At 33.5% G+C, this 14,486-nt stretch overlaps 2 protein-coding genes across 26 annotated transcripts; both read right to left on the reverse strand.

Annotated features, from left to right (window-relative positions):
• Positions 1-1,222: 1,222 nt before the first annotated feature.
• On the reverse strand, positions 1,223-5,544 carry LOC104750074 (receptor-like serine/threonine-protein kinase NCRK). Of its 21 annotated transcripts, none has more exons than XM_087490635.1 (11): positions 5,274-5,544; positions 5,019-5,087; positions 3,879-3,935; positions 3,699-3,773; positions 3,504-3,596; positions 3,321-3,425; positions 2,734-3,233; positions 2,334-2,630; positions 2,012-2,254; positions 1,703-1,936; positions 1,223-1,629 (listed from the first exon to the last, which is right to left on the reverse strand). In XM_087490635.1, the coding sequence occupies exons 4-11, from the start codon at positions 3,766-3,768 to the stop codon at positions 1,471-1,473; spliced, it is 1,701 nt and encodes a 566-aa protein (XP_087346761.1). In that variant the 5' UTR covers positions 3,769-3,773; positions 3,879-3,935; positions 5,019-5,087; positions 5,274-5,544; the 3' UTR covers positions 1,223-1,470. The 21 variants fall into 21 exon arrangements, with proteins under 21 accessions (XP_087346761.1, XP_087346758.1, XP_087346759.1 ...); XM_087490632.1 differs by having other exon boundaries at positions 3,699-3,785; positions 5,274-5,542; XM_087490633.1 differs by having other exon boundaries at positions 3,699-3,776; positions 5,274-5,511.
• Positions 5,545-5,816: 272 nt separating this feature from the next.
• LOC104750075 (uncharacterized) lies at positions 5,817-8,915 on the reverse strand. 5 transcript variants are annotated; one of them, XM_010471820.2, is made up of 6 exons: positions 8,775-8,915; positions 7,950-8,397; positions 7,721-7,817; positions 7,403-7,590; positions 7,104-7,317; positions 5,817-7,017 (listed from the first exon to the last, which is right to left on the reverse strand). In XM_010471820.2, exons 2-6 carry the CDS (start codon positions 8,316-8,318, stop codon positions 5,996-5,998), a joined length of 1,890 nt encoding a protein of 629 aa, XP_010470122.1. In that variant the 5' UTR covers positions 8,319-8,397; positions 8,775-8,915; the 3' UTR covers positions 5,817-5,995. The 5 variants fall into 5 exon arrangements, with proteins under 5 accessions (XP_010470122.1, XP_010470123.1, XP_010470121.1 ...); XM_010471821.2 differs by having other exon boundaries at positions 5,817-7,014; positions 8,775-8,911; XM_010471819.2 differs by having other exon boundaries at positions 5,817-7,014; positions 7,403-7,620; positions 8,775-8,911.
• Positions 8,916-14,486: the final 5,571 nt, after the last annotated feature.

A 14,486-nucleotide genomic window follows, 5' to 3' on the forward strand; every position in this document is an offset into this window, starting at 1 on the left:
GGGATATTTCGTTTTTTTATAAATATTGAAACTTTTTAAAAAGTTCAAATATTCTATTTTGAAACCTTTTAAAAGTTTAAAATATTATAAATATTGATGTAAAACATAAATTATCTTATTTATCTACGTTTGTGCTTTTTATTTCTTATGAGCTGTAAAACATATTTTTGTGTATGATTATATAGATGAGTTGATATTCTTTCATTAATTTTTTATTTTTTTATCTTATTTTTTATTTTTATGAGAAAGAAATGATTTTGTTCTTGGAGTTTGATGGGTTAACAAGTTGTGTGGTAATCTAAAAAATGGTTTTTCAGTAGAAGAATGTGATGAAGTTGACGAGGAAGAAAAAGAAAAAGAGTATAACAAAGAGTCAGACGCTAAAAGTAATGATGATAATTACCACAAAATTTGACAATGAAAATGACAAGAAAGAATTTGTCAAATTGATGGTTCCTGGAAAAGTTTGGATGCTCTACAAGGCTTGGGGTGGTGGTTTTGCAGTGGTGATGATTTGACACTTCTCCTGGGAGCCCGGAGTCAGCGACGCGGTCTTACTCCCTTACATGCAGAGCTTCAAACACTGATTTGGGCTATGGAGTCTATATTGGCGGCAGGAGTGGATTGCCAAGCTTTTGAGACAGATTGTGCAGAGTTACTCATGATGGTGCAGAAGCCCGATGATTGGCCCGCCTTCTCGATCCCACTGGAGGATTTTTCTATGATCAGATCGTCTTTCCCTTCCTTCACCCTGGTTAGGATCTCCCGTGAGTCTAATGTAAGGGCAGATTGCTTAGCCGTTCTTCTAGAACTTTAGTTTCTGAAATTTTCTTTGTCAACTACTTTCCTCCGGTTTGGGCAACCAACCTCGGAGTTCTCTTTTAATTTATTTATGTTTGGTTGGAAAAAAAAAGAATATGAAAAATAAGAAAACATTGAATAAAAAACACGAAAACATAGGTAGTAACGATCAATTAAATATGAAAACGAGTTAAATTCATGATGATAAAATTGTTTCATTTTTCTGGTTGTCAAAGAAATGGTTTAGGATATGTGAGGTCATTAGTTTGATTCGCCTCGTTTGGACGTCGAATTAAATTCATGATTTTTTTTAATCAGATTTGATTTTATAACACAACTGATTTTTATATTTTAAAAAATTGTGTATATGAAATTTATTTATTTTTCTTAATACTAATTTAGTTTTTTTTATAAGATAATATTTTATACCGTCGTCAATCATATATAGTTTTCATCAAAATATATCAAATACAACCACGCAACAGGTTCAAAACCTAGTATTTTAGTAAGATTATAAATTATTGTTCAGTACAAATCTTGACACTCACTTATAGAGAAACCTCTCAAGTCACAACGCTTCACCCGCGTCAGAGTGAGCAATTATCTACATAGTGCAAATGGCTCAATGTTGTTTTTGGCTCTGTGCTTTTCTATATCTACTTCAAAGTATTAAATATGTGCAGATGGTTCAAGCAAGACCGGCTTCACATTCGGCAAGCAGAAGGACTCAAACCGTGGCTCAGTAAGATCCACTGTTTCCTCTTCATGTCCACTCCTGCTCCCACCTCTTGACCATCCTACTTTGCTTTCTTTCTTCGTCTCGTTACTCTATGAAGACAAATGTTACTGATAATAAGGTTTCAAATGCTTTAGTATTCTGTGGTTTCATGTAAAAACATACCTGGAAAAGATAATTAATGGGGAAACTTCTACGTCTGGATGTTGTATCTGGTGTGATGGTTGAAAGAATCTGAACAACTTCTCTCATTGTTGGTCTAGCTTCTGGTTCCAATAGCAAACACTCTTTAGCAAGATACGCCATTATCTGCATCTCTTCTTCAGCAAACTTCCCGTTTAGCCGCGGATCAGGCAGTTCTTCGATCACCCGCTTACTGTCTTGTAAACGCGGCACAGCCTAACACAAACCAGACAATAACTACTAAGTTTCAGAATGGTTTAAAGATTCATTAACTGAAGTGTTGTTACTTACCCAAATAACTAGGCTTTCTTCTCCTTTGTTGTTGCTAGGTTTCTGTATCGGTTTCCTTCCAGTTATAAGCTCGAGTAGAACAACACCAAAGCTGAAAACGTCTGACATCTGTGAAGCACATCCTGCAATTGCATATTCAGGTGCAAAGTAGCCAAATGTTCCTTGTAGTCCTATGGTGGGAGAGCTTGAACCGCTTTGTAAACCGTCGCTACTCAAACACTTAGCCATCCCAAGATCTGTTATCTGTAACAATTTATGCTCATTACAAGTTCAAATTTAGACTCATCTAAATATATGGGGGGAGGTGGTTTGTGTTACTTACTTTTGCATGCCAATTCTCATCAAGGAGAATATTTGTGGATTTTACATCTCGGTGTAAGATTCTGGGCGCAGCAGCTTCGTGAAGATACTCGAGCCCTCTTGCAGCTCCAAGAGCGACAGAGATTCTTATGTTCCATGTCATTTTCTCCCCCAACTCTCCATCTAAGCAATCTCTCAGACTTCCATAAGACATGTACTCAAAAACCAGAAGCCTCTCTGCATGTTTGCCATGAAACTCAGAACAGTATCCAATTAACGGAACCACATGGTAATGATGGAGTCTTGATAACAACTCAACCTGTGAAAACATTAAAAGAACAGAACACAAATGTCATAATCTTGATTATATTTGAAACCACCCCATATAAGAAGCATGAAGAGGATGAGGAGGAGGCTAATACTTCTGTTGAGAATAGAGTGTCAGTGTCGTTTCCTTTAGGGGTATTTAGACGTTTGATCGCAGCGGTTTTACCGTCTTTGAGCTGCCCACGGTAAACACAACTACTACCTCCATGTCCTATCACACTGTTGCTGGAGAATTTATTGGTTGCTTGCTCTAATTCAGTGTATGAGAACTGAAAAATAGCTCCATAGATTGTTTCAGGTCTGGTCACACAAAACAAAGAAGCATTCTGAAAGAAGCATCCTGTCACTGAGGAGCTGATGCTAATTTTAGATTGCGAAACCGAGCTTTTACGGTTTATTAAGTTGGCAGAGCTATGCCAGCTAGATTCTCTATCTGAAGAAACTGAAGGGGTTTGTCCAGAAAATGTGTTCTTTCTACAAATGTAGCAAATCATTGAGGCAAGCAATGCTAGTGAAGTGAGTACACCGCAGAAGAGTAGTACAACCACCACGAGTTTCCTCGATAAATATTGCTTTTTCGAAGATTTGGTAGCTCCTACAGAAACAAGTAAGCAGACAAACTTTTTATATAGACAACTGAGCTTGCCATAGAGACCGAGATAGATAAGAGTAAAAAACATACCAGCAGCGCAGTTGCATGAAGTGAAGCATGAAGAATTAGCACCACCAATGGCTATTACCGGAAAACCATTAGCAGGACACAAGCAGACCCATTGGTCTCTATCAGCTAACATAAGAGAGAGTTATAAAGTTACTTTTCTGTAGAATCTTGAAATTTTCACAGTTGAGTAAAGAGAAAACTAACCTGGTCTGCAATTACATGATGTGGAACAGTTAGATCCCAGGATATCACTTTGATTGCTCGAAGAGAAGCAAGTGCACGTATAGGTACTTGCGCCTAACACATAAATGAAAGTCATACCGTTTTAGATATGTTGATGTGTTATCTTTGAACTCAGAAGCATGAACAAATATGGATAGAGTAAACTAAGATACTAACCTCCATAACATTGTTGGATTGATATGAGAACCAAGAGAATCACAAATGCGGTTTCCACTCTCATCTTCATTATAACTGCTGCAGAAACTACACCACAAGAGGTTAGTAATTGACTCTAACATGTGTAGACAACAACATGAGCGACAGGAGATTCGTTAACAGAGAAGATAAGATGAAGACCTTCATGTCTGATTTATTTCTTTTACTCAAACTCCCAAGTGTGCAACAACCTACAACCTGAAACAACTTATGTTAGATTAGAACCAGAGACTGCAAGGAGAGTAGACTTTTTTTTATAGAAAACTAGAGGTAAATCTACAGTGTAATGTTGTGAATGAAAGGGGTTGGTGAACAGACATACAAAAGATTCGAACTCTGTTGCACCCACTGTGAACCAAAAACATTCTATGACTTGGTCAGACAACAATCAAGAGACTCCAATTCTTAAAGGGCCCAGAGTTAGAAGAGAAAACAAGACACACACCCCAATCAACAAAAAGTAGTAAAACTCATACCGATTGATATACAGTCACATCAAATCATTTAAGATCCAATTGCAAATCTTTAGTTCCCCTCTAAAGTTAGTTGGCTAAAGACAAAGCACAGCAACCAAACTATTCATATTGCATTCTTGAAAGCAAACACACTAAAAAAGAACAAAACAAGAGAGCCAATATAAAATCACATTACCCTGCAAAAACGTTGAAGTAAGAACAAGATTGGTAAGTGAATCACAGTGTCAAGAGAAAAGGAAGTTGCAGACAACAAAACAAAGGGTTATAAAAAGAAGAAAGTAATGGAGCATCTTGATCACTACTACTAAAATATAATGTGATTAAAGAAATGATTGAGATTAGTCAAAAATTGGAAATACAAATAATAAATGGAATGAAAACAGACCAACCACCTTTAGAAAGAAACGGAATTGCAAATCAAGAGAGTGACCTTTCAACCATTATAGTATCAAAGATAAATTATATATATCAAAAAAGCTCCTTTTAAGTTAATCTTTAAACTGTTTACTAATAGCAAAATCCTCATTAATCTAATCCACTAAAACTTTCTCAACGTTGATAAAAAAAATAAGATTTTGTGAAATCTAACCAAGAAGTTCCATAAGCTCAAATTAAGGGTTTAGGGACAAAAACCAAATTAGAGGATATAGACAAAAAGAGGATGACGAAAGTGCTTTGCTTTTAAGGAAAAGGTAAACGAGGACCGAAGCAAACTGTTGGAACGTGTCGGGGCACACAATTTCCGGTGTCGGTTGTCGGGAACCGGTTAAAGAACTGGTTTTTTTTTTAAATTTGTGGGACTCACAATTTCCGGTGTCGGTTATTTAAACCGGGATTTAGATTGTAAAACCTGTTTCCTCTCCTCCGCCATTGACTGAAAAAAGTAAAAATCCGAACTTTTTGATGGAAAGAAACGTGTCCCACAAATTCAACAATGGTCCAATTGACAAAAAAGTTAAGGTTTTTGGGGAAATGGGAAACCCATTTCATGATTTCTTGATACAAGTAGCTCGAAGGAATTGAAATCGCAGATTCAAAGAATGGGAAATAGGAAACCAACCTTTAAAAAATGAAGCTTTTGGAAGAAACAGAGGCGCAGATTCAAAGCTAGTAGTAGCACCAGTAAGCTAAAACTCAAATGTGGAATGGAGCATATCGCGTTTGTAGTCGAGCTTTTATCCAGATAAAGTTTTCACAGTCCCGTTCGTCACACACAAATCAGAATGAGAATTAAGAAACATAAACGCTGGAAACAGAGGAGTTTTGCGTTTGCGTTTGCGGTAGAGTAGAGTCAGCTCATCACTGTACTGATAAGTCTGATACTAATATACAAGTAAGAAAAACTAAAAGAGTTCATTTATTAGAGATCCGGGGATGTCACGTGCCACGTGGTGTTAATATCACGTTTTCGTTGGAACTCGTTTCAGAGGTTTTAAGTTAATGTAGCAGAAGTCCACCATGATCCTTGCTCTGCTAGAATCCATAAATGACCATAATATTTTCAAAATTCGAAGTTTTAAGAAAAGTATTTTTGAAAAATCTCTCTACTCTATGTAGTAATATAGAACTCTCAACATTCGGAATTGTATGCTTCCTTTGTAAGTATCCAAAAAAATTGTATTCCATTACGCAAAACACATATGAGCACTAAGTTCCAGTACATGTGTCCAAATGGATCGTCCATTTTTTGGAAATGATTCTTCGTACGTGGCATTCTCAAATGTTTTAAGGGCTTCGAACTACAAAAAAAACTATATACTATATATACTAAGGATTTTGTCATTAGTCGTCATCTGAGAGATAGACCAAGCTACTGTTTGAGTTCCCTTGTTGTTGTTGTTGTTGTTGAACCTGCCTTGTTGGATTTGTTGTTGATGCAGCAACAGAGTTGGGAGGTCGAGATGATCGTAAGTGAGGTGCCATGGTCCGCCTCACTATACCATGTACATGTGGAGTAGAAGCTGCTGAATATGAAGTTGGAGTGTGGCTGGAGATTAAAGGTGGCGGTCTTGGCTGAGACGTGTTGCAGGGTGGTGAATGCAAAGATATAGCTTTTGATGTGACTGAGGGTCCATGCGGGGCAGTTGAACTGATAGGCGTGTTTGCTTGTACTACTGGTAGCGGAGATATTGGTCTTGGCTGAGGCATGTTGCAGGGTGGTGAAGGCAAAGATATAGCTTCGGATATGACTGAGGGTCCAGGAGGGGCAATTGAACTGATATGCGTGTTTGATTGTACTACTGGTAGCTGAGATATTGGTCTTGGCTGAGGCGTGTTGCAGGGTGGTGAATGCAAAGGTATAGCTTCTGATGTGACTGAGGGTCTTGGAGGGGCGGTTGAACTGATAGGCCTGTTTGATTGTATTACTGGTAGCTGAGATATTGGCCTTGGCTGAGGCGTGTTGCAGGCTGCTGAATGTAGAGGAAGAGCTTCTGCTGTGATTGAGGGGCGTGGAAGCGCCGTTGAATTCATATGTGGGTTGGATTGTGCTGCTGCTTGCTGAGATATTGGTCTCGGTTGAGGCGGGAAATGCGAAAGAGGACCTGAAGGTCTTGGAGCTTCCGCTGTTGTGACTGAGGGTTGAGGAGGAGCAGTTGAATTCATATTCGTGTTTGTTTGTACTGCTTGCTGAGATATCGGTCTCGGTTGAGGCGTATTGCAGCGCGGGAAATGCGAAGGAGGACCTGAAGGAATTGGAGCTTCCGCTGTTGTGACTGAGGGTCGAGGAGGAGCAGCTGAATTCATATTCATGTTCGTCTGTACTGCTTGCTGCTGCTGCGTTGGATGTTGGGAGCTCCCAGCTGCTAAAGAAGGAAAAAGTGTGAGTGTCATTGTTTAGCTCATTCCCTTGATCGATATTCGCTATTCTTAACTCTTCAAGATTATTTACCTCTAACAGCTGCAGTATCCGTGGTTGCACTCTTCACTGGACGTGAAGACCTGTAAGCGTTCGCCAAGAGACTGTTCATGGCAACCAAACTCCTAAAGGCTCCAATCTGTTTCGCAATGGCATTATATTCAGTATCTACCTCTTGGGATTTCCTATCGTACTCACTGCGTACTTCAGCCATCTTTCTCTCGAGTTCAGCCTTCAACTCTAATGTCTGTTTACAAACAACAAGACAGTGAGCAGAGAAGACAGAAAACTGAATGAAGATTAGATTTTACCGAAAATTAGGACAAACTAACCGTTTCTTCAAAGTTTTTCTTTAAGGTCCCTTGTTCTTTGTTCAGCTTCTCCAGTTCGTAGTCACAGATGTCAATATACGAAGGGAAATGTAACCGAGGACTCTGTCCCATAGGATTGTTGGGAAGAGATGCATCCGCTGAAGCGTTGACTGTTGATCCGCTATATGAGATGTTAGGAGGCTGAACACCTGCTTCATGGACATCCTCAGACTGGTTAACTACATAACAATCAATAAACGAACCAAAGCCTTTACATTCTAGTAAACACCAACTATTTAGTTAAAGCAGTTTAATCACTATCTCTGGGAAGATCATGACCTAAAGAAGCTGATCTCAAAGTCCATTGGTCTGCTGCTGTTGTGATATTTTGGGAGAGAACTGATGAAATTGGCGGAGAACCTGTAATTTGAACACCCTGTCGAAGAAAAAATCAAATCCATAAGCAACATATGAGATCTTTATCAGTTACACCACACCTGTTTCCTACATGAAATCAAGAACATGTACAAACTACGAGAAATGGCCTTTTCAAGAAGTAGAAATTCACCTGATCTGATCTAGCACAGCCGGCAGGGTCTGGTAAACAAAACGCAGCTTCTTCAGGAAACCCTTGGTTCAAAATACCATCAGCATCATGACTAGTTCTACTATTTTCTACTCTAACCAAACCTTCCACTACATTCAAAGGTAACTCTGAGGAGGCAGCTTGGGAATATAAAGCTGGTGGTGGCATCATTGTGTCACAAACCCGACCTCTTGACGACTCAGGAAGTCTCTCTCCACAGTCAGAAGCAGTTAAAATCTCAGGTACATTGGTTGAAGCCACAATTACAGAGCCATCTAATTCACTAACCCTAGATTTGCTTTGTGCTTTTGGCAACGAATCTGTAGCCTCATCAGTTTCCTTTGGAACCATGGCATCAATTGCTTTCACCGATACGGTTTTGAAGAGATCAAGCAACACATCAAGAGCTTTTTAACTGATTTACAAGTTCCTTGGTTTCCAAATCACAACAAAACCAAACAAACCAATCTTATTTCAAATTACAATCTTTGAAGAACACACACACTAGTCTCCAAGAAGTTAAAAATGAGAGTGACCCTTGAACAATTACAGTATCAAAACACAGAATCAACGAAATTAAAATCCATAATATAGATAAAAATCTTAACTTTTCCAAGATTTGTAACTAAACTCAACTGACTAATTCTTTGTAAATGTGATTATTGTAAGCAAAACAAAATTGATCCGAAATCTAGGGCGTGGACATAGATGAAGAAACAAGGGCTTTGGTTCAATTTCATTGACGGAACAAACACAGTGATACTACTCCAAACGAAAAAAAAAAAAAAAAAAAAAAGACAACTCTACCTTAAAATGTAGAATCTTCGATTAAAGGTGTTCTTCTTCTTCCTTGCCCCAGGTTTTGGTTACAGAGCGTTGAGAACACAGTAACATAGGAATCGAGAGACATGGATCATTTATTTAAGCTTTGTTGGGCCTTCAGCCCACATTTTGATTTTGATAGGTAGGTTAATTGTATAATGCATTTTACTTCTGAGCTTTTTAATCAAACCAAAATATTTAGATTCTATTTCATGGATCATAAAACTGTTGATGAATGTGACGCTTGATTAGTTCTCTCGGTTATTAAGATAATATTTTTAGCGAGATGTTTACATGTCAATTTTAAGTTTATTAAAATTTTAAAAATAAAATGTAAAAGTTCAAAACTTACGAGATAGGTTTTATATAAAAGTAAAATAGAGAAAAAATAAATGTAAATTCTAAATTATATCATTCATATGTTGACACATGTCAATTCTAAATTTATTAAAATTTTAAAAAATAAATGTAAAAATTCAAAACTTACCATAAAAAGGTTTTATATAAAAGTAAAATAAAGAAAACAAAACATAATTTTATTTAAAATCTTTTAATCTTATTATATAAAGCTTGATATTAAAATTACTAATTAACAAGATCTTGATACATGTCAATTTTATCATTCAGATGTTGACACATGTCAATTCTAAATTTATTAAAATTAAAAAAAAATGTAAAAATTCAAAACTTACCATAAAAAGGTTTTATATAAAATTAAAATAGAGAAAAGAAAAACTAAATTTATTTAAAATAATTTAAAGAAAAATTAACATTTGTAAACTTCCAAATGTAAAACAAATCAATTAACAGTTTTAAAAATATGAAAAGGCAAATACAAGAAAATTATAAAATTTAAACAGCTTTAAAATTTAAAAAGATATTATAAGGAAATTATATATATATATATATATATCATAAAATTCAAAATTATAATATATAAGATAAAAAGGATTGTGAAAATATAAAATACTATTTCTAAAAAAATGGAAATACTCACCTTTACATAAAGAAAAAGATGGTTGAAGTAAAAAAAAAATAGATCGTCTCATATATTTCTTCACCAATCAGATAATTTATTCACAAAGACTGCTATTGTAATATTAACGTATACGTTTTGTAACTATAAAAATGTTCAAGTGAAGAGACATATAATAAGTTATTTAATATGTTCATAAAGACAATTTGTTGGTAGTAGTAAATACTAAATAGTATATTTTAACAGTAAAACTAGGTTCGGACCCGCACATACGTGCGGGGTTATATTTGTATGAATATTTATTTAGTCTAGTATTTATAACTTAAATTTATAATAGTTTGGTTTCAATTCGGTTTGTGAATTTTTTGAACTAAAAATAGTTTCACGTGAAACTCAGACTAACATGATGGAGAATCTAGATGACTTGTAAACCAAATTATTCAGTTAAATTTACATCAAATTTGTGAACCAAATTAATCAGTTAAATCCCTATCAAACTTATAAACAATCAAACTGGATAAAAATCTGTTAAAATGATTAAACATCAACAACCGGATAACCTAAATAGAGATGTAATAAGAATCAACCTTAACACGTTAGACCAGCACCACGGATATGAAAATCTTTTGACCCAAAAATAAACCTGTTCTGTGAAATCTACATAAATAAATAGTATGTCCACATAATCGAATTGAAGACACGAATATAAAATCGATTTTTGTTCGCACTTTAACATGTTATTCGATTAGCAACAATTATCTATGTAGTTGTATTTTTTACAGAAATACTCGTATTAAGAGTCAAAAATTTAGATATGGGCATTCAGTTAACCTTTCAGTTTTGGTTAGTTTGAATATAGCAATATAACTAGATTAGGACCCGCGGTACACCGCGGGACAAATTATTTATAACTAAAGCATTTATATTTATAAGTTTAAACCATATAATACTGAAATATAATTTATTTTTACATAATATTTATTAATCAATTTAATTAGATATGTCTATTCTCGGATACCGATGGTGTTAACAAAATAATGAAATGATGTTTTACTCGTTTAACAACAAATTTATCATATTTTAAATTTATATAAATATCAACAAAATCCGTCCCGCTATATAACTCTGTCCCGAGATATTTTAACTTACACTATATAATCTTAATTTTTAATATTTATTGTTTTCTATTGTAGATATTAGATTAATTTGATATGTTATTTGTTAAGGTTGTAGCCATTTACATTTTATAAGATTGACGCTTCTTATAAAGTTTGAATATTTATAATACTTAGAATTCTAAAACGGTTGAGTATTTCTCATATTTGAAGTTTCATAAAAGTTTAAATAGATTATTAATATTTTGAAGGTCTTCTAACTTTTTTTAAAGTTTAAATATTTATAATATATAAAACTTCATAAACGTTTAAATATTATTAATATTTTTAACATTTTATAAAGTTTAACTTTCTAAAAATAGAAATATTTATATTTTATTATTTAACTTTTTAAAAGTTTTAAATATTTAGAATATTTAAATTTAAAAAAAAATAAAGAACTGAAATAAACCAAATAAAAGTCTTTTAAGTTTGAATGCCTGATAAATCAAGCTTTCTACTCATTTGTATTATGAATCATTTTGGTCTCTTTTATAGTATGATTCTGAACTATTGCCCAATTTTTTTAGGTGAAGTGGGATACTTTACCCGTATTTTTGATTTATCTATTGAGTAATATATGCCCGTTTTTAAAAATTTGTATTACATCATATGCAGAAAAAATAATTTAAATATAAATTCATACGACATCATATTAACTAAATAGTTTACATCATATTACATCACAATTTTTATTAACTAAATATATTATAGAATAATTCAAAATAATTTAAATATAAATTCAAATAAAAATGAAAAGGAATCATATATTTATGTTTGAATGAAGTACAAAGATTTCCTTATTTTTAAAAATCTTACCTATAATTAACTTTGAATTTTTTGGTAACTAATATTAAAGTCAATGCTTTAAATGTAAAAATTTTCCAAAAAGTATTTTTGACCAAAAACTGCTGCAAAAATACTAGTATAGATAACTATTCGGGTATTTAATAAATTTTTGGTTCAAATAATTGATAACCGCAATTAACCAAAGTTAACTGAATAAAACCAAAAAATACAAAATGTAATAATATAAAAAGGGAAAAATGGAAAGAAACTTGAAACTGGTTTGGTTTTGCAAGAGTTTTTAACTTTTACAAACTAACAACATTTGGAGATACTAATTACGTAAAGTTTTTGATTTTTTTTTTGAGTGTAGAAATAATTAATCCCACATTCTTTGTGAAACAAAAATAATTTCCTCTAACACTCTTGGTGAAACCATGGAATAATATTTTTGAGTTTATATAATTTATAGATTTTTGTATTATGGATATTATTAAAGGGTATCTTTTAGATTTTCGCCGATTTCGGTTAACCGTTTGATTACTGATTTGGTTTAGCTTGATTTGGTTTAGTTTAAATAAGGGAATTCCTAACCATTTGTAAGTTGATTCCTAGACCTGAAGCGTCTTTGAACTTGGCAATGGTGTCCAGAATTTGAGCCAAGGAGTCCTCACTTCCATCAAAAAATACTAGGATGTCAACAGCGAAGCTAAGGTGCGTTATAAGAGGATTGACACAAAGAGGATGTGGACGGAGACTTCCCGAGATTGCCGCTTTATTAAGCTGTTTCGACAAGATATCCATGACAAGTGTGAACAGAGGAGCCGACGTGGAGTCGCCTTTATCCAGTTGATGAATAAGATGGGGTCGTGTAACAGGCTTTTATCCAGTTGATGAATGTTGCAGGTAGGTTATAAGCCATTAGGATGTTTGAGAGGAAGACCCAATCTACATTGTTGAAAGCCTTTGACAGGTCGATTTGAAGACAGCCTCTACTAAAACACAAATTTTAATACATCCTCTTAATTTGTTATTGATAATTGACACTCTATATGTAGTATAATATCAGTTGCGGTGATTGATGATGCTATCACTTATTTATTGGTTTATTAGTTCATTAGAACTTGCAAAGAAGACAAACAAGCGCTCCATCAACCGCAAAAAGAAGATCCTTCCTACCTTGAAGTTCCAGCATTTTCCTTGATCTAACTATGTTCTACCTTGTTGTACAAATTATGATTTGTCTTGAGAATCAGTTCATAGTCCATTATATTATATATGAGTCAATAGAAGGTCAATAAAAAGTATATTATAGAAAATGCCAAAAAAAAGTGCTACTGTAAAGTCTTTGATGTCTAATTCATTGTGTGAAACGATGTCTTGGGCCCTTGGAAGCCTCTTGCCCATAATAAGACAAATAAAGCAAGAGCTTTTGGCCACATAATATTTAGTAAACTAATGGGACAACCGACAACATATCTTGTTTTGTTGTTAGGTGAAATTGTTGTGCGCTAATTACCAGTTACCATGTTCGAATCTTATATATTATAATGCTTTCAGCTTTTTTATTTATTAATTTTAAAACCAACAGCAAAATCTAAAACCAAAAAAACCATCTTTTTTTTTGTCATCTGATATTATTGATAATAAACATTGGTGGCCTAGATGTTTTTTTAACTTCCAGCTTATATCATTCTCAGTTGTTTTAACTATTAATTATTTTTGGCAGCATTTTCCACTTCTTAGTTTCCAATGAATTTCATTAAAAAATATCCGACTTTCATAACTGTTAGTAAATTAAATATAATTAACATAATTCAAATATATTAATATATGAGGTATTAAATAACATAAGATATTGTGTAAATCCCATACAAAACCATCAAGGGCAATAACTTTCAATTTAAACCTCCAAACTATTATACTTCTAGTTAAAACCATCAAAATGTCAAATTTATTAAATCAAATCTTTAATATGGCATTTGTGTTTGCGGGCCCACATTTATCACCGAAACAATTAACTTCGTCAGCAGAATAGTTCAATGTATCAAGTGAAAAATAATTCCAGTCGTTTAATAATCCACATGTAATTTTTAATATATTTTTCTATTAACAAAACAATTAAAATAATTAAAACAAAAATAAAATTAAAAAACCCCAAAATCAAATCGATTTGGGGGTTAGGGTTAACAAAAACAAAAGACTTATACGTAAGAAGAAGCATTTTAAACACTGATGTATTTTTTTAATGACCCGGAAGTATTTTGTATGAAAATAGTTTATGTTTTATGGAATGATTTCTTTTTATTTGATAGTTTAATTTTCATTTTTTTACTTTGTAATGTCTCTACTTTTTTATTCACATTTAAAATCCTATATTATGAAAAAGAATGTTAATTAATAAAATGGACGTAGTTAGTGTTTATTTGATGGAGTGAACTAAGTTATAGTGAAAAATGGGGGTCCGCGAACATGATTGCCACTTTGAAGGTTTGATTTAATAAATTTGATATTTTAATGATTTTAGTTGGAAGTATAATAGTTTAGAGGTTTAAGATGAAAGTTATTGCTACTTGATGGTTTTTTATGAGATTTTTCCTAATACTATATGCCGAACATGTTTTTTTTGGAAAATAAATTTAGATATTGCTTTATTTTGTTATAAAAAAGTTATTTTTGAAGTTTTTATCCTAACTATTAAGGCTACATTTTCTAAAATGCTTTAGGCCTCTCAAAGGTAAGGACCATCCATGTGTGAAACGAATGATTATTAGATTGTCT

The sequence above is a fragment of the Camelina sativa genome, chromosome 16, assembly GCF_030686135.1.
Source record: "Camelina sativa cultivar CO46 ecotype springtype chromosome 16, ASM3068613v1".
In the NCBI taxonomy this organism is placed as follows: domain Eukaryota; kingdom Viridiplantae; phylum Streptophyta; class Magnoliopsida; order Brassicales; family Brassicaceae; genus Camelina; species Camelina sativa.